Source organism: Thalassophryne amazonica, chromosome 8, assembly GCF_902500255.1.
Source record: "Thalassophryne amazonica chromosome 8, fThaAma1.1, whole genome shotgun sequence".
Lineage (NCBI taxonomy): Eukaryota > Metazoa > Chordata > Actinopteri > Batrachoidiformes > Batrachoididae > Thalassophryne > Thalassophryne amazonica.
In genome coordinates, this window is record NC_047110.1 from 106,318,493 (window position 1) to 106,338,753 (window position 20,261).

A 20,261-nucleotide genomic window follows, 5' to 3' on the forward strand; every position below is an offset into this window, starting at 1 on the left:
TTGGAACTAGAATTTTTTTCACCTCAAATACAGTGTATCCAGAAAATATTCACAGTGCTTCACTTTTTCCACATTTTGTTATGTTACAACCTTATTCCAGAATGGACTAAATTCATTCTTTTTCACTCAAAATTCTACTCACAACACTCCATAATGACAACATGAAAAAAAGTTGTTTTCTGTTTCTTTGTTTGTTTTTGCAAATTTATTAAAAATAAAAAAACTAAGGAATAATGATGTCACATGATGAAGTCATGAATACCCAAAAGCACCATTACAGACAGATGTGTATTTACTTGTACATTTATATTGTGGTGTGCATCAGCCGTCTGATGCACACCAGGCTAAAATATTAACCTGTGTAGAGTAAATTTTCCAATACTTTCTGGGTGCACTGTAAATTATGGCTGTTGAGGACTTAAGTGTTTTTTTTCTGGTTTGTTTTGTTTTGTTTCCAGTTGCCAAACGGGCTTGGCCAAAATAACTAAATAAATAAGAATTGCTAACCAAGTTTGTAATGCAACTTTTGTTGCGAGAGGGGAAAAAAAACAACTTCTGAACCAACTCAGTCTCATTATGAGGATGTGTTTTTGGTACATATTTTCACAGGCATGAAAATTCCCTGCAGATCCTCAGATATCCAAGTTAAAAAAAAAATGGTGTCCTGATGTAATTACGGTATGTCAACACTTGTGATCCGTGCAGCATTTTCCAGTGCTGCATAAGGTGCATTTTTATTGGTCAACATTTAATCCAGTTATATACCATCGAATTTCCATACCGGATCGGTCGCGGCCCAGGTTAACAACGTCCGCCACCGGTGCTGTTGCCCAACAGGGTGCCGGTGGAAATTGGGCTACTGCTGGGCGAAGACGACGAAGAAGAGGAGGAGAACATTTCTGCAAACAGCAGGAGACAAAGAAAACTAGAAGGGTGGCTTGTTTGCAGTGGTGATGGACAGGTTGACGGATGAGATCAGACAGGAGTTCCCATGGGCTATGATGTTTGCAGATGACGTTGTGATCGAGTAGAGAGCAAGTTGTGTCTAATCTGGAGAGGTGGAGATATGCTTTGGAGAGAAGGGGAATGAAAGTCAGTAGAAGCAAGACTGAGTACATGTGTGTGAATGAGAGGGAGCCCAGTGGAATAGTGCAGTTACAAAGAGTAGAAGTGGTGAAAGTAGATGAGTTTAAATATTTGGGGTCAACTGTTCAAAGTAATGGAGAGTGTGGTAGAGAGGTGAAGAAGAGAGTGCAGGCAGGGTGGAGTGGGTGGAGAAAGGTGGCAGGAGTGATTTGTGACTGAAGAATATCAGCAAGAGTGAAGGGGAAAGTTTACAAGACAGTAGTGAGACCAGCTATGTTGTACGGCTTAGAGACGGTGGCACTAAGAAAAAGACAGGAGGCAGAGCTGGAGGTGGCAGAGCTGAAGATGTTGAGATTCTCTTTGGGAGTGACAAGAATGGACAAGATTAGGAATGAACATATCAGAGGGACAGCTCAGGTGGGACGGTTTGGAGACAAAGTCAGAGAGGTGAGATTGAGATGGTTTGGACATGTGCAGAGGAGGGACCCAGAATATATAGAGAGAAGGATGCTGAGGATGGAGCCACTGGGCAGGAGGAGAAGAGGGAGACCAAAGAGGAGGTTCATGGATGTGCTGAGAGAGGACATGCAGGTGGTTGGTGTGACAGAGGAAGATACAGAGGACAGGGTGAGATGGAAACGATTGATCTGCTGTGGCGACACCTAACGGGAACAGCCAAAAGACAAAGAAGAAGAATATACCATCTATGGGCCCGTGTGGTGGATGCAGTAGTGCGTGGCACCAAGGTATTGTCCCATTCTTGCCTTAATTTGAAGATTGTAAGATTTCAGACAGTCAGCATATTTGTAACAATCATTTACAGCAGCATTGTATCACATGGTTGTGCTTGGGTGATGATTGTTGTAGTTGTGCTGATTGTCTAAAATCCTACTTCATGAGTCAATAAGAATGTGTGCCTCCTCCAACACTGGGAATTGCTACATGGGTCTCTGATATCAACAGACATACCATATTTTCTGGAGTATAAATTTCAAATTAGTGAAAAAAACATGACTTATACTCAGGAAAATACAGTAGTTGTGGTGACACTAGTCTCCTTCGGATATCCGTGGATGCGCTGGAATGCTTGTGTTCTCATGCTTGTGAGGTTTTGAACCAGTCAGGCTTGGTTCAAATCCCAGCCTGACCGGAAAATCACAAAGGTCATTGATCCGTAAGTTCCTCCCGGTGTGTAGTGAGCGCCTTGCATGGCAGCACCCTGACATCGAGATATGAGTGTGTTTGTGTGAATGGGAAAATGTGAGGCATTATTATAAAGCGTCTGATGCAGATGGAAAAGTGTTATATAAATGCAGTACATTTACCATTAATTAATAACTGCGGAAGTTTATTAAATGCACAATTAAAGTGTCTAATTGTGCATGTGCTAATTTGTTGCCAAGCAGCCAATAATAGTAATAACAATAATCATAACCAAGTAAAATACAGATATTTTCATACATTCTCAATGTGAACAAAAAGCTGTTTTGCACTCTGTTCCATATGTGCTCTGTCCTCCCACAGGGCGGAGCCAATTCTGCAGAGAATTAAAGAGGACAGAACCCGAGTGATATCGCCCTCTTTTGACAACATCAAGTATGACACCTTTGAGATTGAGGAGTACCCGCTGTCTGCTCAGGGCTTTGACTGGGAGCTGTGGTGTCGATACCTCAACCCGCCAAAGTCCTGGTGGACACAGCGGAACCACACTGCCCCCATCAGGTAATTAAATGAAGGGTTTTTAAAAGGGTGACCTCCCAGTGTCACTATTTGTTATTGTGATGGACCAGCTGTGGAAGTGCTGCAGCGCAACCTTTTGTTTTATTGCAGCTCATAATTTCATTTAAATCTGTTCGTTATTTGGGTTTTTGCCATTGCAGCCATAAAAGTCAAATCGCTACAGTCAAGCCTGCTATTCTTCGATTGAACCTTCCACCTTCTCACATACAAATAAAATCAACTCTGACATAATTAACTCGGAAAGTACTGCTTAAACTACAGCATCAGACCGACAAGAGTAAAGTACCCGACTCACCAGAATCACTTTCAAAAGGACAACGTGTGGTTGTGATTCACTGCAAATCAATGCTTCTCAGTTTATAGATTAAGAGGCACAAAAGGACATATTGTATTCTGCTCAGTGTTACAGTGTCATGGATGAAGGTGGACGCCACCAATGATTTATTTCTGGCTTTTATGTTGAGTTTTTCATGCTATTTGCTCACAGACAAGCCTTTAATTTATAGATTATATTGGGTTTGTGTTTTACATCTCATTTTCTTCTAAATGAGGAAAATAATCAGGCAAACAAGGGCATTACATTATTGTTTGTACAAAATAAAATATAATGATCAAGTCAAGTGTAGTAGCATGCACTAGTGCTGCACATCGCCGCATCCACCCCACCAAAGAGCCACCCCAGGTTCTGCAGGCCCTGTTGACCCATTGATGGCAAAGGTGATATTTGGTCAAACAAGGCTTTATTTTGAATTTTTACATTTATTTAACCAGGTTAGTACCGTTGAGATCGAGATCTGTTTTGCAAGGGAGACCTGGGCAATTTAAAGTTTCCAATTCACCTAACCTGCATGTCTTTAAATGTGGGAGGAAAGTGGAGTACCCGGAGGAAACCCACACAAACACGAGGAGAAAATGCAAGCTCCACACAGAAAAGCCACAGGTGGGAATCAATCCCATGACCTTCTTGTTGTGAGGCAACAGTGCTAACCACTAAGCCACCATGATTTGCTCTATTCTTGCTTTATCTAGAATATGGACTGGCTTTATGGCTTCTGTCTTACTCTAAGTCCACTTCTACATTAATCGTTCCATGAATCCCCTAATAGGCTTTACTTTTAACTGTTGGTCAGCTATCAGAGCATGTAGCTCTGTGGGATAGGAGTGTAATGACTAGGTAGCGTGCTAGATGGCCAAAATGCTGTCGTTCCTCGCACCATACGTGATTCTTCTTATCTTTTGTCTCGTTTGGGTGAAAGTCCCTCCAGTGGTAGATGAGGAACCTCCTAATAGATCTAGCAATAAAAGCATCCAGTCGTCTCCTCAACTCTCACAACCTTACAATAAGACATGAAGCACCAAGATCCTAAACACTTGGACCTTCATTCTCCTGCAAAGACACACTGGATCTCCAAACTGTCCAGTGACTCTGTAAGCTCGTAATCTCAAAGTCTGAGAACCCAGAGGCATGAATGCCACTGCTGAAAGAAATGAATGTTTCTGTAAGTCCAACACTTTCACCACATACAGATGTACTTCTAATGGCTGAGTCCAGGATGTTATTGAAAGCCTAGATCCTAGTCTTGATTCAGAACAATCCAGACACTCAGATTCCTCACCTTCACCAAAACATGCAATCAGGGTATCCATTGATGCCAGTACCTTTGCTCATCCAGGGGGAGACACGGAATGAAAAGTGAATTTGACTCTCATCTGCATCCCATAATGGAATCGAGGGAAAACCACCGGTACCAGTGGGCCTCGGGACCTGTACAGGACCCACTTCTTTCTCTTTATATGTTGCTAAGAAGACTGCCTCTCATGTTCTTCCTGTGTGACTGATGTGTAGCTTCAGATTTCCTGTGCTATCACCTCCAGAATCCTTACAATCCTGCACTGCCTGCAGACTCCCTGTGGTACATTTGAGATGTAATTGTACTATCAGTACATAATCTTTATGTTGCACTGAGTACCTAAAAACTTCCACTGCGATATAAAAGAACAGGTGATGTCTCAGTGGAGGAAGTCGGGATTCTCTCAGCAGGTTGGACAGATTCCGACTGTTTTCCAGCATGTGCACCCACAGGGAAAAGACACTCATCCGAACAGGCTGGATTTTGCAGCAGTGCTGCATTTCATATTGATAAGAGGAGATGCTGAACTGACAGCATGAATACTAATAGGAGTTATTTTTCACCCCTGTTGATTCAGTTTGGTGCAGATCAAATATTTGTTTGGTTTTCGGCTGAATTTCCTCAAAGTGTCCTGACTTTGTTGTCAGGCAAAGGCATCGTTCTGACAGCTGGATCATTTGTGAGTATAATGCACAGTAAGGGTTCACGGTGGATTAGATGTGGAGCACACTTGAAAAAAAGATGTTCAGGGCTTTGAAGCTCCATGTCGTCCACTGTGCATTTGTGTGCATGCACGTTTATTCAGTGCATTATAAGGATAAATATCTGGCTGCTCAATGAGTGAAGAAACTCACTGCCTTTTTCCTGAATGACTGTATGCACAAAATGAAATTCAGACATTTTCAGGTATGAGCATTATGCTCAATTACACATGAACTCATAACTGACCACGTTCATGTGTTGGGAATTAAACAAGCAAACAATAAATTTGCCATTTCAGAGATTTAATTATTGTTCCATCGACGGTGTTTAAGCCAACTGGTGGATAATTATGCTGTGTTCTGCCGGTGGAACACATAGAGGACTGTTTTTATACCAGCGTTCAGGAAATTTATTGCAGCCTTCACATTAGAGTGACTTTAAAATACGTCAATGACAGTAATGATCAGGAGTCACACTAAAACACACTTTGAGCTCAGTGCAGAACTGCGGTTCAGCTACTGTGCATGCAGACATTTGTAATTAACAAATCAACCGTTAACTCTTAAAATATGCTTGACATTTACAATATTTTTTTTATTCCATCTTCAAGGAGGCGGTGTCAAATAGCAGTCTGCCAAGCGCAATATTCAGTTTCTATCAGCATCTGTTAAATTTCCTTTTCGATCTTGATTCATCGCATTGCGTGTGCAAACCTGATTTATTTGCAATGGTCAGCACCCACAGATTTGTGCACTCGGGTGAACATACTCCAAATTGCATATTTATGAAGGCAAGCATGTTAAATGGACAATTCATGCTATTTTGTGCATGAGGATATTTACAAGACATCTTATGGAGACGTTAGCAAGATAACTGGTGACACAAGAGCATCACCGTGACGCACGTTGTACTGAAACAAATCCATCAAACGCTGGTTCGGTTAAGGAGTCAGGAGGCGTGGCAGGTGCTGCTGCTGAGCGCCACACTGTATATTATGCTAGATTAAAACGATGATACCATGGTATTAAACAAAACACTCTGTTCCAGAGCTTACTGAAGTAATGGGCAGGTAATGATGTTATCAGCCCACCTGTCATTAAGGGCCTGCCTTTGGTGACCCATTATAGAGTAATGGCATCCATGCAAAGTGTGTGCTGTCCTCCAGGGAATGCCCTCGTAATTAATAATAATGATGCTTAACAAGCAATTAAGCCTAATAACGGAGCTGTGTACACCTTAACATTTACAGAGTCCCCTAAAAATCACCTCATTGTGGAGCAAGCAAAAAACACTAAAATGTGATTGAAAAGTCACATGTTCTAAAAGAATCCAATACTTTTTGTGGCCAGGTTATTTTATATTTTATACCAGCCTTTTATATTCTGTCTGCTTGTAAAACAATTTGTAACTTTGATTTTTAAAACTTCTGTGTGGTTTTCTACGGAACCCGGGAGAGGTCACTTAAAGTGATTTTTTTTTTTTTCTGGCCATGATAATTTGTCCACATGTTTTCCTTTAATTGAGCCCACGAATTAATAAAACTTGCTCTCAAATTAATAAAACGTGAACATGTTTTCCTGGCCGTGGTAATTCGTGCACACGTTTTCCTTTAATTGAGCCCATGAATTAATAAAACTTGCTCTCAAATTAATAAAACGTGAACATGTTTTCCTGGCTGTGGTAATTCGTGCACACGTTTTCCTTTAATTGAGTCCTCGAATTAATAAAACTTGCTCTCAAATTAATAAAACATGAACACGTTTTCCTGGCTGTGGTAATTCGTGCGCACGTTTTCCTTTACTTGAGCCCTCGAATTAATAAAACTTGTTCTCAAATTAATAAAACATACGCACGTTTTCCTGGCCATGGTAATTCGTGCACACATTTTCCTTTAATTGAGTCCTCGAATTAATAAAACTTGCTCTGAAATTAATAAAACGTGCACACGTTTTTCTGGCTGTGGTAATTCGTGTGCACGTTTTCCTTTAATTGAGCCCTCGAATTAATAAAACGGATGCACGTTTTCCTTTAATTGAGCCCTCGAATTAATAAAACGAATGCACGTTTTCCTTTAATTGAGCCCTCGAATTAATAAAACATGCACATGTTTTCCTTTCATTCAAAATGAACTCATGAGCTAAATTGTCATCCTCACGATGGGGAGACGCTTCGCCCTCAGCATCCTTTTTTATGTGCTTAAACTCCAGATTATGCCATGCTGGGTAGCTAGAGTTCTCTATATGTCCTTGTACACCCAAACCATGATGACATACCCTGACCAGATTCATTTCTAATGGGGAAATGCATTACACTGTCTCCTGGTTTGTTGGCTAATAGCCAACATTTATGTGTCAAGACAATATTCAGTAATTGAGTGCACGTTTTACAAATTGTGGCCACGTTTAAGTAGATTGTGCTCTTTTTTTACTCAAACGATGCTTAAAAGGTGCACACAATATAATAAACGTGCGCACAATATAATAAAATGAGCGCACAATATAATAAACCGTGCGCACAATATAATAAAACAAGTGCACAATATAATAAAATGAGCACACAATATAATAAACCGTGCGCACAATATAGTTAACCGTGTGCACAATATAATAAAACAAGTGCACAATATAATAAAATGAGCACACAATATAATAAACCGTGCGCACAATATAATAAAATGAGTGCACAATATAATAACGGTGCACACAATATAATAAAATGTGTGCACAACATAATAAAACAAACACACAATATAATGATAATGTGCGCACAATATAATAAAAATGAGCACACAATATAATAAAATGTGCGCACAATATAATAAAATGAACGCACAATATAATAAAACATGTGCACAATATAATAAAACAAGTGTTGTGAAAGTGTAGGAACACGGACCCACAACAGGGGGCGCAAATGAACGGACAATGGAGGAAGTCAAATAACAACACTTTACTTTACTTTACAACAATAGACAAAAAAGTCAATTCACAAAATGTGTCACGTGGGCAGGCTCGAAGATAAGAGACGTCTGTCCAAAGCAGAACCGGAACCAAACGTTTTCCTCCGCCACCGAACCCCGGGAATACTGGAGCCGCCAAGTCCCGAACTCCCAGGTGGCCACTGCCTCCGCGTGTCGAATCTGGTACTGCTGGCGAGGAACAAAAACAGTTAAATGTGGGTGCGTTTGCACCCAGCAACCCGTATGGCAGGAAAACCACCTCCACCTCTCGTCGGAAGAATGTCTGCTATTTAACGCACAAAAGTAACAAAGTGTTAATGTCGAAAAAAGACAACACAGTCGGCTGAGTACGGTGCCTTCAAGGTAGAGCGATATCTCGGCAAAGAGGTGGAGATGTCGTCCTGCTGATATACCACTGCTGATCAGATGATTGGTGACAGCTGTCGTAGGCGATAAGTGACAGCTGTCACCCCGGCTGCTCCTGTGAGGCGGCAGCGCCCTCTGGTGCCTGGAGCCCGCACTCCAGACAGGGCGCCCTCTGGTGGTGGTGGGCCAGCAGTACCTCCTCTTCAGCGGCCCACACAACAGGACCCCCCCCTCAACGGGCGCCTCCCGGCACCCGACCAGGCTTGTCCGGGTGGCGGCGGTAGAAATCGGCCAGGAGGGCCGGGTCCAGGATGAAGCCCCTCTTCACCCAGGAGCGTTCTTCGGGTCCTTACCCCTCCCAGTCCACCAAATACTGGAAGCCCCGGCCCATCCTACGGACATCCAAGAGCCGGCGCACAGTCCAAGCCGGCTCGCCATCGATGATCCGGGCAGGAGGCGGCGCCGGACCCGGAGCACAGAGGGGCGAGGTGTGATGCGGCTTTATCCGGGACACATGGAAAACAGGATGGATCCGCAGTGAGGCCGGAAGCTGAAGCCTCACTGCGGCTGGACTGATGACCTTAAGGATTCTGAAGGGACCGATGTAACGGTCCTGTAGTTTGAGGGAGTCCACTTTCAGGGGAATGTCCTTTGTGGACAACCACACCTCCTGCCATGGCTGATACGCAGGGGCCGGGGTCCGCCGACGGTCTGCATGGGCTTTTGCCCTCGTCCGGGCCTTTAGCAAAGCAGAACGGGCGGCGCGCCACACCCGACGGCACTTCCGCAGGTGGGCCTGGACCGAGGGCACACCAACCTCTCCCTCAACCACCGGAAACAACGGGGGCTGATACCCCAGACACACCTCAAAAGGGGAGAGGCCGGTGGCTGAAGACACCTGGCTGTTATGGGCATACTCGATCCAGGCCAAATGGGTACTCCAGGCCGCCGGGTGCGCGGCCGTCACGCAGCGCAGGGCCTGTTCCACCTCCTGATTGACCCGTTCTGCTTGCCTGTTGGTCTGAGGATGATACCCGGACGAGAGACTCACCGTGGCCACCAGTTCCCGGCAGAAGCTCCTCCAGACTTGCGAGAACTGGGGACCGCGATCGGAGACGATGTCTGTTGGAATCCCATGCAGCCGAACGACGTGGTGGACCAGGAGGTCCGCTGTCTCCTGGGCAGTCGGGAGCTTCGGGAGGGCCACGAAGTGGGCCGCCTTGGAGAATTGGTCCACTATCGTGAGGATGGTGGTGTTGCCCTGGGACGGCGGGAGGCCCATGACAAAATCCAGGCTGATGTGGGACCAGGGGCGATGAGGCACAGGCAGTGGCTGGAGCAGTCCCGATGCCCTGCGGTGGTCAGCCTTGCCCCTGGCGCAGGTGGTGCAGGCCTGGATATAATCCCGGGCGTCGGCCTCCAGGGACGCCCACGAGAAGCGCTGCCGGACAACTGCCACGGTCCTACGCACCCCTGGATGACAGGAGAACTTGGAGCCGTGACAGAAGTCCAGGACTGCAGCCCTGGCCTCTGGTGGGACGTACAGTTTGTTCTTCGGCCCAGTTCCGGGATCCGGGCTCCGTGCCAGGGCCTCCCGGACGGTTTTCTCTACGTCCCAGGTGAGGGTGGCCACGATAGCGGACTCCGGGATGATAGGTTCCGGTGGATCCAACAACTCCGTTTTGACTTCGTCTTCATGCACCCGGGACAAGACGTCCGATCTCTGGTTTTTGGTCCCGGGACGGTAGGTGATCCGGAAGTCAAAACGGCCGAAGAACAGTGACCAGCGGGCTTGCCTGGGGTTCAGCCGCTTGGCGGTCCTGATATACTCCAGGTTCCGGTGGTCAGTGAAAACCGTGAATGGCATGGACGTTCCCTCCAACAGATGTCTCCACTCTTCAAGAGCCTCTTTCACCGCAAGGAGTTCTCGATTGCCGACGTCATAGTTCCGTTCGGCCGGGGTCAACCTGCGGGAAAAATAGGCACACGGGTGAAGGACCTTATCGGCCTTTCCGCTCTGGGATAGCACGGCTCCTATCCCTGAGTCCGAGGCGTCCACTTCAACCACAAACTGGCGACTAGGATCGGGCTGCACCAGAACAGGTGCAGACGAGAAGCGCCGTTTCAACTCCTTGAACGCGGCATCGCACCGATCCGACCAGGTGAAGGGGACTTTTGGAGAGGTCAGGGCTGTCAGGGGGCTAACTACCTGACTGTAGCCCTTAATGAACCTCCTGTAGAAATTTGCAAAGCCGAGGAACTGTTGCAGCTTCCTACGGCTGGTGGGTTGGGGCCAGTCTCTCACCGCTGCAACCTTGGCCGGATCAGGAGCGACGGAGTTGGGGGAGATGATAAACCCCAGGAAGGACAAAGAGGTGCGGTGAAACTCACACTTCTCGCCCTTCACAAACAGCCGGTTCTCCAACAACCGCTGCAGGACCTGACGTACATGCCGGACATGAGTCTCAGGATCCGGAGAAAAGATGAGTATATCGTCTAGATATACGAAGACGAATCGGTGCAGGAAATCCCGCAAGACATCATTAACTAATGCTTGGAACGTCGCGGGGGCATTTGTGAGGCCGAACGGCATGACCAGGTACTCAAAGTGACCTAAGGGGGTGTTAAATGCCGTCTTCCACTCGTCTCCCTTCCGGATCCGAACCAGGTGATACGCATTTCTAAGATCTAGCTTAGTGAATATCTGGGCTCCATGCAGGGGCGTGAACACTGAATGCAACAAGGGCAACGGGTATCGATTACGAACCGTGATTTCGTTCAGCCCCCTATAATCAATGCATGGACGAAGTCCGCCATCTTTTTTACCCACAAAAAAGAAACCTGCACCCATCGGGGAGGTGGAATTCCGGATCAACCCGGCGGCTAAAGAGTCCCGGATGTAGGTCTCCATTGATTCGCGCTCAGGTCGTGAGAGGTTGTACAGCCTGCTGGACGGGAACTCAACGCCTGGAACCAATTCAATGGCACAATCGTACGGACGGTGGGGGGAAGGGTGAGCGCCAGATCCTTACTGAACACATCCACAAGGTCATGGTACTCCACCGGCACCGTCCCAAGATTGGGCGGGACTCTGACCTCCTCCTTAGCCTGGGAACCGGGAGGAACCGAGGAACCTAAACATACCTGATGGCAGGTTTTGCTCCACTGAACCACTACCCCGGACGGCCAATCGATCCGGGGATTGTGTTTTAACATCCAAGGGAACCCGAGAATCACACGGGAGGTGGCAGGAGTCACAAAAAACTCGATCTCCTCCCGGTGGTTCCGTGACACCACCAGAGTTACTGGTGGTGTCTTATGTGTGATTAGAGGGAGTAGGGAGCCATCTAGTGCCCGCACCTGCACAAGCAAGGTAAGCGCCACCAGAGGGAGCCCTGCCTCCCTGGCCCATCTGCTGTCTAGCAGATTCCCTTCAGAGCCCGTGTCCACCAGTGCTGGGGCCTTCAGGGTTAAATCCTCATAAAGGATTGTAACTGGGAGTCGTGTGGCAATATGGGTATGTCCCACGTGAATGTTTTGACCCACCCCTAACCCAGTTTCTAGGGGCGGGCGTTGGTGTTTAACCGCTCGGGGCAGTTCCTCACTTGATGCTCTATTGAGCCACAAACAAAGCACGCTCCGCGGACCAGCCTCCTTTGTCTATCTGGTGGCCTAAATGTGGCCCTGCTCGTGTCCATAGCTTCATCAGCAGGGGGAGCTGTAACCACACGGAGCGTAGAGGCCGTGGAGCGTGGGGAGGGCGGAACTCGGTCGGAACCGGAAGGGAGAGGGACGGCGCGTGCCCGGCCACGCCCTTTGTCTCGTTCCCGACGGCGTTCTTCTAACCGATTGTCTAATCGTATAACGAGATCAATAAGCCCGTCTAAATCCCGCGGTTCGTCCTTTGCCACCAGGTGCTCCTTCAGGACCAACGACAGTCCGTTTACGGAGGGCAGTGCTATTCCAGCCGGACCTCGCAGCCGCGATGCGGAAGTCGACTGCATAAGCAGCTGCACTCCGGCACCCCTGTCTCATTGACAGCAGCACGGCTGAAGCGGTCTCGCCTCTATTTGGGTGATCAAACACTGTTCTGAATTCCCTCACAAACCCATCATATGTGAGAAGGAGCCGTGAATTTTGCTCCCAGAGTGCTGTAGCCCAAGCGCGTGCCTCACCGCGAAGCAGATTAATCACATAAGCTATCTTACTAGCATCAGTCGCGTACATGACGGGACGTTGTGCGAAGACGAGCGAACACTGCATAAGAAAGTCCACGCACGTCTCCACACAACCCCCGTACGGCTCTGGAGGACTTATGTATGCTTCAGGGGAAGGTGGGAGGGGTCGTTGAACGACCTGTGGAACGTCACTGTTGCGCACAAGATCGACAGGAGGGGGAGCCGCAGCAGCGCCCTGAGGGCGCGCTTCCACCTGCGCGGCGAGAGCCTCCACCCTGCGGTTAAGGAGGACGTTCTGCTCGGTCATTAGATCCAACCGAGCCGTAAAAGCGGTGAGGATTCGCTGCAACTCACCGATCATTCCTCCTGCAGACGCCTGTGCACCCTGCTCTTCCATTGGCCGTTCAACAGCCGGTTGACGCCCCTCGGGGTCCATGACGTTGGCCGAGATATCCTATTGTGAAAGTGTAGGAACACGGACCCACAACAGGGGGCGCAAATGAACGGACAATGGAGGAAGTCAAATAACAACACTTTACTGTTGTGAAAAAGCACAACAAACACAACAGATTACAACAATAGACAAAAAAGTCAATTCACAAAATGTGTCACGTGGGCAGGCTCGAAGATAAGAGACGTCTGTCCAAAGCAGAACCGGAACCACACGTTTTCCTCCGCCACCGAACCCCGGGAATACTGGAGCCGCCAAGTCCCGAACTCCCAGGTGGCCACTGCCTCCGCGTGTCGAATCTGGTACTGCTGGCGAGGAACAAAAACAGTTAAATGTGGGTGCATTTGCACCCAGCAACCCGTATGGCGGGAAAACCACCTCCACCTCTCGTCGGAAGAATGTCTGCTATTTAACGCACAAAAGTAACAAAGTGTTAATGTCGAAAAAAGACAACACAGTCGGCTGAGTATGGTACCTTCAAGGTAGAGCGATATCTCGGCAAAGAGGTGGAGATGTCGTCCTGCTGATATACCACTGCTGATCAGATGATTGGTGACAGCTGTCGTAGGCGATAAGTGACAGCTGCTCCTGTGAGGCGGCAGCGCCCTCTGGTGCCTGGAGCCCGCACTCCAGACAGGGCGCCCTCTGGTGGTGGTGGGCCAGCAGTACCTCCTCTTCAGCGGCTCACACAACAACAAGTGCACAATATGATGAAACGTGCGCAGAGTATAATAAAATGAGCACACACTATAATAAACCGTGCGCACAATATAATAAAATGAGTGCACAATATAATAACGGTGCACACAATATAATAAAATGTGTGGACAACATAATAAAACAAACACACAATATAATGATAATGTGCGCACAATATAATAAAAATGAGCACACAATATCAATCAATCAATCAATCAATTTTTTTATATAGCGCCAAATCACAACAAACAGTTGCCCCAAGGCGCTTTATATTGTAAGGCAAGGCCATACAATAATTATGTAAAACCCCAACGGTCAAAACGACCCCCTGTGAGCAAGCACTTGGCTACAGTGGGAAGGAAAAACTCCCTTTTAACAGGAAGAAACCTCCAGCAGAACCAAGCTCAGGGAGGGGCAGTCTTCTGCTGGGACTGGTTGGGGCTGAGGGAGAGAACCAGGAAAAAGACATGCTGTGGAGGGGAGCAGAGATCGATCACTAATGATTAAATGCAGAGTGGTGCATACAGAGCAAAAGAGAAAGAAACAGTGCATCATGGGAACCCCCCAGCAGTCTACGTCTATAGCAGCATAACTAAGGGATGGTTCAGGGTCACCTGATCCAGCCCTAACTATAAGCTTTAGCAAAAAGGAAAGTTTTAAGCCTAATCTTAAAAGTAGAGAGGGTGTCTGTCTCCCTGATCTGAATTGGGAGCTGGTTCCACAGGAGAGGAGCCTGAAAGCTGAACTCTGCCTCCCATTCTACTCTTACAAACCCTAGGAACTACAAGTAAGCCTGCAGTCTGAGAGCGAAGCGCTCTATTGGGGTGATATGGTACTACGAGGTCCCTAAGATAAGATAGGACCTGATTATTCAAAACCTTATAAGTAAGAAGAAGAATTTTAAATTCTATTCTAGAATTAACAGGAAGCCAATGAAGAGAGGCCAATATGGGTGAGATATACTCTCTCCTTCTAGTGCCTGTTAGTACTCTAGCTGCAGCATTTTGAATTAACTGAAGGCTTTTTAGGGAACTTTTAGGACAACCTGATAATAATGAATTACAATAGTCCAGCCTAGAGGAAATAAATGCATGATTTAGTTTTTCAGCATCACTCTGAGACAAGACCTTTCTGATTTTAGAGATATTGCGTAAATGCAAAAAAGCAGTCCTACATATTTGTTTAATATGCGCTTTGAATGACATATCCTGATCAAAAATGACTCCAAGATTTCTCACAGTATTACTAGAGGTCAGGGTAATGCCATCCAGAGTAAGGATCTGGTTAGACACCATGTTTCTAAGATTTGTGGGGCCAAGTACAATAACTTCAGTTTTATCTGAGTTTAAAAGCAGGAAATTAGAGGTCATCCATGTCTTTATGTCTGTAAGACAATCCTGCAGTTTAGCTAATTGGTGTGTATCCTCTGGCTTCATGGATAGATAAAGCTGGGTATCATCTGCGTAACAATGAAAATTTAAGCAATACCGTCTAATAATACTACCTAAGGGAAGCATGTATAAAGTGAATAAAATTGGTCCTAGCATAGAACCTTGTGGAACTCCATAATTAACTTTAGTCTGTGAAGAAGATTCCCCATTTACATGAACAAATTGTAATCTATTAGACAAATATGATTCAAACCACCGCAGCGCAGTGCCTTTAATACCTATGGCATGCTCTAATCTCTGTAATAAAATTTTATGGTCAACAGTATCAAAAGCAGCACTGAGGTCTAACAGAACAAGCACAGAGATGAGTCCACTGTCTGAGGCCATAAGAAGATCATTTGTAACCTTCACTAATGCTGTTTCTGTACTATGATGAATTCTAAAACCTGACTGAAACTCTTCAAATAGACCATTCCTCTGCAGATGATCAGTTAGCTGTTTTACAACTACCCTTTCAAGAATTTTTGAGAGAAAAGGAAGGTTGGAGATTGGCCTATAATTAGCTAAGATAGCTGGGTCAAGTGATGGCTTTTTAAGTAATGGTTTAATTACTGCCACCTTAAAAGCCTGTGGTACATAGCCAACTAACAAAGATAGATTGATCATATTTAAGATCGAAGCATTAAATAATGGTAGGGCTTCCTTGAGCAGCCTGGTAGGAATGGGGTCTAATAAACATGTTGATGGTTTGGATGAAGTAACGAATGAAAATAACTCAGACAGAACAATCGGAGAGAAAGAGTCTAACCAAATACCGGCATCACTGAAAGCAGCCAAAGATAACGATACGTCTTTGGGATGGTTATGAGTAATTTTTTCTCTAGTAGTTAAAATTTTGTTAGCAAAGAAAGTCATGAAGTCATTACTAGTTAAAGTTAATGGAATACTCAGCGCAATAGAGCTCTGACTCTTTGTCAGCCTGGCTACAGTGCTGAAAAGAAACCTGGGGTTGTTCTTATTTTCTTCAATTAGTGATGAGTAGAAAGATGTCCTAGCTTTACGAAGGGCTTTTTTATAGAGCAACAGACTCTTTTTCCAGGCTAAGTGAAGATCTTCTAAATTAGTGAGACGCCATTTCCTCTCCAACTTACGGGTTATCTGCTTTAAGCTACGAGTTTGTGAGTTATACCACGGTGTCAGGCACTTCTGATTTAAAGCTCTCTTTTTCAGAGGAGCTACAGCATCCAAAGTTGTCTTCAATGAGGATGTAAAACTATTGACGAGATACTCTATCTCACTTACAGAGTTTAGGTAGCTACTCTGCACTGTGTTGGTATATGGCATTAGAGAACATAAAGAAGGAATCATATCCTTAAACCTAGTTACAGCGCTTTCTGAAAGAAATACTATTAAGTCTTCAATTCCCATACCATAAGTCAGAACAAGATCTAAGATATGATTAAAGTGGTGGGTGGACTCATTTACTTTTTGAGCAAAGCCAATAGAGTCTAATAATAGATTAAATGCAGTGTTGAGACTGTCATTCTCAGCATCTGTGTGGATGTTAAAATCGCCCACTATAATTATCTTATCTGAGCTAAGCACTAAGTCAGACAAAAGGTCTGAAAATTCACAGAGAAACTCACAGTAACGACCAGGTGGATGATAGATAATAACAAATAAAACTGGTTTTTGGGACTTCCAATTTGGATGGACAAGACTAAGAGTCAAGTTTTCAAATGAATTAAAGCTCTGTCTGGGTTTTTGATTAATTAATAAGCTGGAATGGAAGATTGCTGCTAATCTTCCGCCTCGGCCCGTGCTACGAGCATTCTGACAGTTAGTGTGACTCGGGGGTGTTGACTCATTTAAACTAACATATTCATCCTGCTGTAACCAGGTTTCTGTAAGGCAGAATAAATCAATATGTTGATCAATTATTATATCATTTACCAACAGGGACTTAGAAGAGAGAGACCTAATGTTTAATAGACCACATTTAACTGTTTTAGTCTGTGGTGCAGTTGAAGGTGCTATATTATTTTTTCTTTTTGAATTTTTATGCTTAAATAGATTTTTGCTGGTTATTGGTAGTCTGGGAGCAGGCACCGTCTCTACGGGGATGGGGTAATGAGGGGATGGCAGGGGGAGAGAAGCTGCAGAGAGGTGTGTAAGACTACAACTCTGCTTCCTGGTCCCAACCCTGGATAGTCACGGTTTGGAGGATTTAAGAAAATTGGCCAGATTTCTAGAAATGAGAGCTGCTCCATCCAAAGTGGGATGGATGCCGTCTCTCATAACAAGACCAGGTTTTCCCCAGAAGCTTTGCCAATTATCTATGAAGCCCACCTCATTTTTTGGACACCACTCAGACAGCCAGCAATTCAAGGAGAACATGCAGCTAAACATGTCACTCCCGGTCCGATTGGGGAGGGGCCCAGAGAAAACTACAGAGTCCGACATTGTTTTTGGAAAGTTACACACCGATTTAATGTTAATTTTAGTGACCTCCGATTGGCGTAACCGGGTGTCATTACTGCCGACGTGAATTACAATCTTACCAAATTTACGCTTAGCCTTAGCCAGCAGTTTCAAATTTCCTTCAATGTCGCCTGCTCTGGCCCCCGGAAGACAATTGACTATGGTTGCTGGTGTCGCTAACTTCACATTTCTCAAAACAGAGTCGCCAATAACCAGAGTTTGATCCTCGGCGGGTGTGTCGTCGAGTGGGGAAAAACGGTTAGAAATGTGAATGGGTTGGCGGTGTACACGGGGCTTCTGTTTAGGACTACGCTTCCTCCTCACAGTCACCCAGTCGGCCTGCTTTCCCGGCTGCTCGGGATCTGCCAGGGGGAACTAACGGCGGCTAAGCTACCTTGGTCCGCACCGACTACAGGGGCCTGGCTAGCTGTAGAATTTTCCACGGTGCGGAGCCGAGTCTCCAATTCGCCCAGCCTGGCCTCCAAAGCTATGAATAAGCTACACTTATTACAAGTACCGTTACTGCTAAAGGAGGCCGAGGAATAACTAAACATTTCACACCCAGAGCAGAAAAGTGCGGGAGAGACAGGAGAAGCCGCCATGCTAAATCGGCTAAGAGCTAGTAGCTACGCTAAGCTAGCGGATTCCTAAAAACACGCAAAGTGAATAATGTGTAAATAATTTAGAGGTGATTCAGCAGAAGGAGTGCTTTAGTTAAGGCACGTGAAGATTACACTGGGAAACAAATCGTAATCTAGATAACTAGATCAATCTAACTGCGCAGATTAAACAGCTAACAGATACAGAAAAACACCGCTGTGCTCCGGAACAGGAAGTGATACAATACCGCAGTGAGAGCCAACCACCAGTAGAGGCCAAACAATATAATAAAATGAGCACACAATATAATAAACCGTGTGCACAATATAATAAAATGAGTGCACAATATAATAAAAATGAGCACACAATATAATAAAATGAACGCACAATATAATAAAACATGTGCACAATATAATAAAACGAGTGCACAATATAATAAAATGAGCACACAATATAATAAACCGTGTGCACAATATAATAAATTAGTGCACAATATAATAACGGTGCACACAATATAATAAAATGTGTGCACAACATAATAAAACAAACACACAATATAATGATAATGTGCGCACAATATAATGAAACGTGCGCACATTCTCTCCACATGCAAAACATTTTGCGATGACACTTCCAGGGCTCTGTAGTTTTCTATCTGTGTAAGCAAAATTTGCATGTGCAGTTTAATAACTCACAGAAACGTCATGGCCATCTTGGAATAATTACAATTTCACCTTTGTTTCTCTCTCTCTCTCCATTTCTGCTGTCAATCACTCCTCCCTTCACCTTGTGTTTCAGGAGCCCGGCTCTGATTGGCTGTTTTGTGGTGGACAGGAGGTACTTTGAGGAGATCGGACTGCTCGACGAAGGCATGGAAATTTATGGGGGAGAAAACGTGGAACTGGGCATCAGGGTAAGTTGAGGTTCAGCAAGCGTAAATCATGGCCTAAATGTTGCATGCAGCCATTTCATGAATGTTAGGTTAGAAATATGTTTATTACATTGTGTCCTTTGGGATGTGTTGTAATTCAGACTGAAACGTGGTAAGGCGTGCACGTGAAACACACAACAAATGAATGACCTTTCTTTTGACAGAATGACAGCTTTATTAGTTTTTTACATGATTTATTCAGTTTGACTCAAGAAACTCAATATTATATAAAAGGAAATCTACGTCAAATCAAAATTATACATACATCCATCTTCACCCGCTTATCCGGGATCAGGTCACAGGGGCAACAGCTCCGGTAGGGGACCAAAAACTTCCCTTTCCCGGGCCTGACTAGGACATCCCGAGACGTTCCCAGGCCACTGTACAGATATAATCTCTCCACCTTGCCCAAGGTCTCCAACCAGCTGGACGTGCCTAGAACACCTGCCTAGACCTGTTTGGGTCCTAGGCAGGAAGTAATTGTAAATTGTTATGTACTGATGTACATAATAACAGATTTGACATTAATTCAAGTCAATTTTTTTGCATTAAAAAGAAATTAAAGTGTACTACATTTGACTGAAAACAGTATCATTTAAAATACCCCATCTAGAAACATTTCCTCAATTTGTATTTCTAAAAATGCTTGAAAAACAGAAAATATTGTGGTTCTGTCTGAAGACATCCATGCAGGGCAGGGGCGGTCCTGGAGGCAGGCCGACCGGGCAGCCGCCCGGGGCAGCATCGCGGGGGGGGGGGGGGGGCACGACCGTGCGGGGAAGAAAAAAAAACGGGGTGGGGGGGGTTGTCCTGATGGGGGGGTTCGTGGTTACAACGCGCTCAACTTTTGTTCTGAATCAGCTTCTTATCAATGGTAACGACACGGCTTTCCTCTCACTCAAACCCACAACTTCACAGTGCTTTTAACAGTGTGGACGCTGAGCGTCCACAGACTTCAATAGCGACACAAAGCATGCAGCGAAACGAGACAAGTCATTGCATAAATGCTGGGCTTTGTCTCGCCCATCGGATGCTCAGCGTGTCTG

At 45.4% G+C, this 20,261-nt stretch overlaps 1 protein-coding gene across 1 annotated transcript in view; it reads left to right on the forward strand.

Annotated features, from left to right (window-relative positions):
- LOC117516253 (polypeptide N-acetylgalactosaminyltransferase 18-like) overlaps positions 1-20,261 on the forward strand; it is a 483,867-nt gene that overhangs the window by 316,781 nt on the left and 146,825 nt on the right. The window contains exons 5-6 of the mRNA XM_034177182.1: positions 2,611-2,808; positions 19,083-19,197. Coding sequence (XP_034033073.1) covers positions 2,611-2,808; positions 19,083-19,197 — 313 coding nt within the window. The remainder of the gene's footprint in view (positions 1-2,610; positions 2,809-19,082; positions 19,198-20,261) is intronic.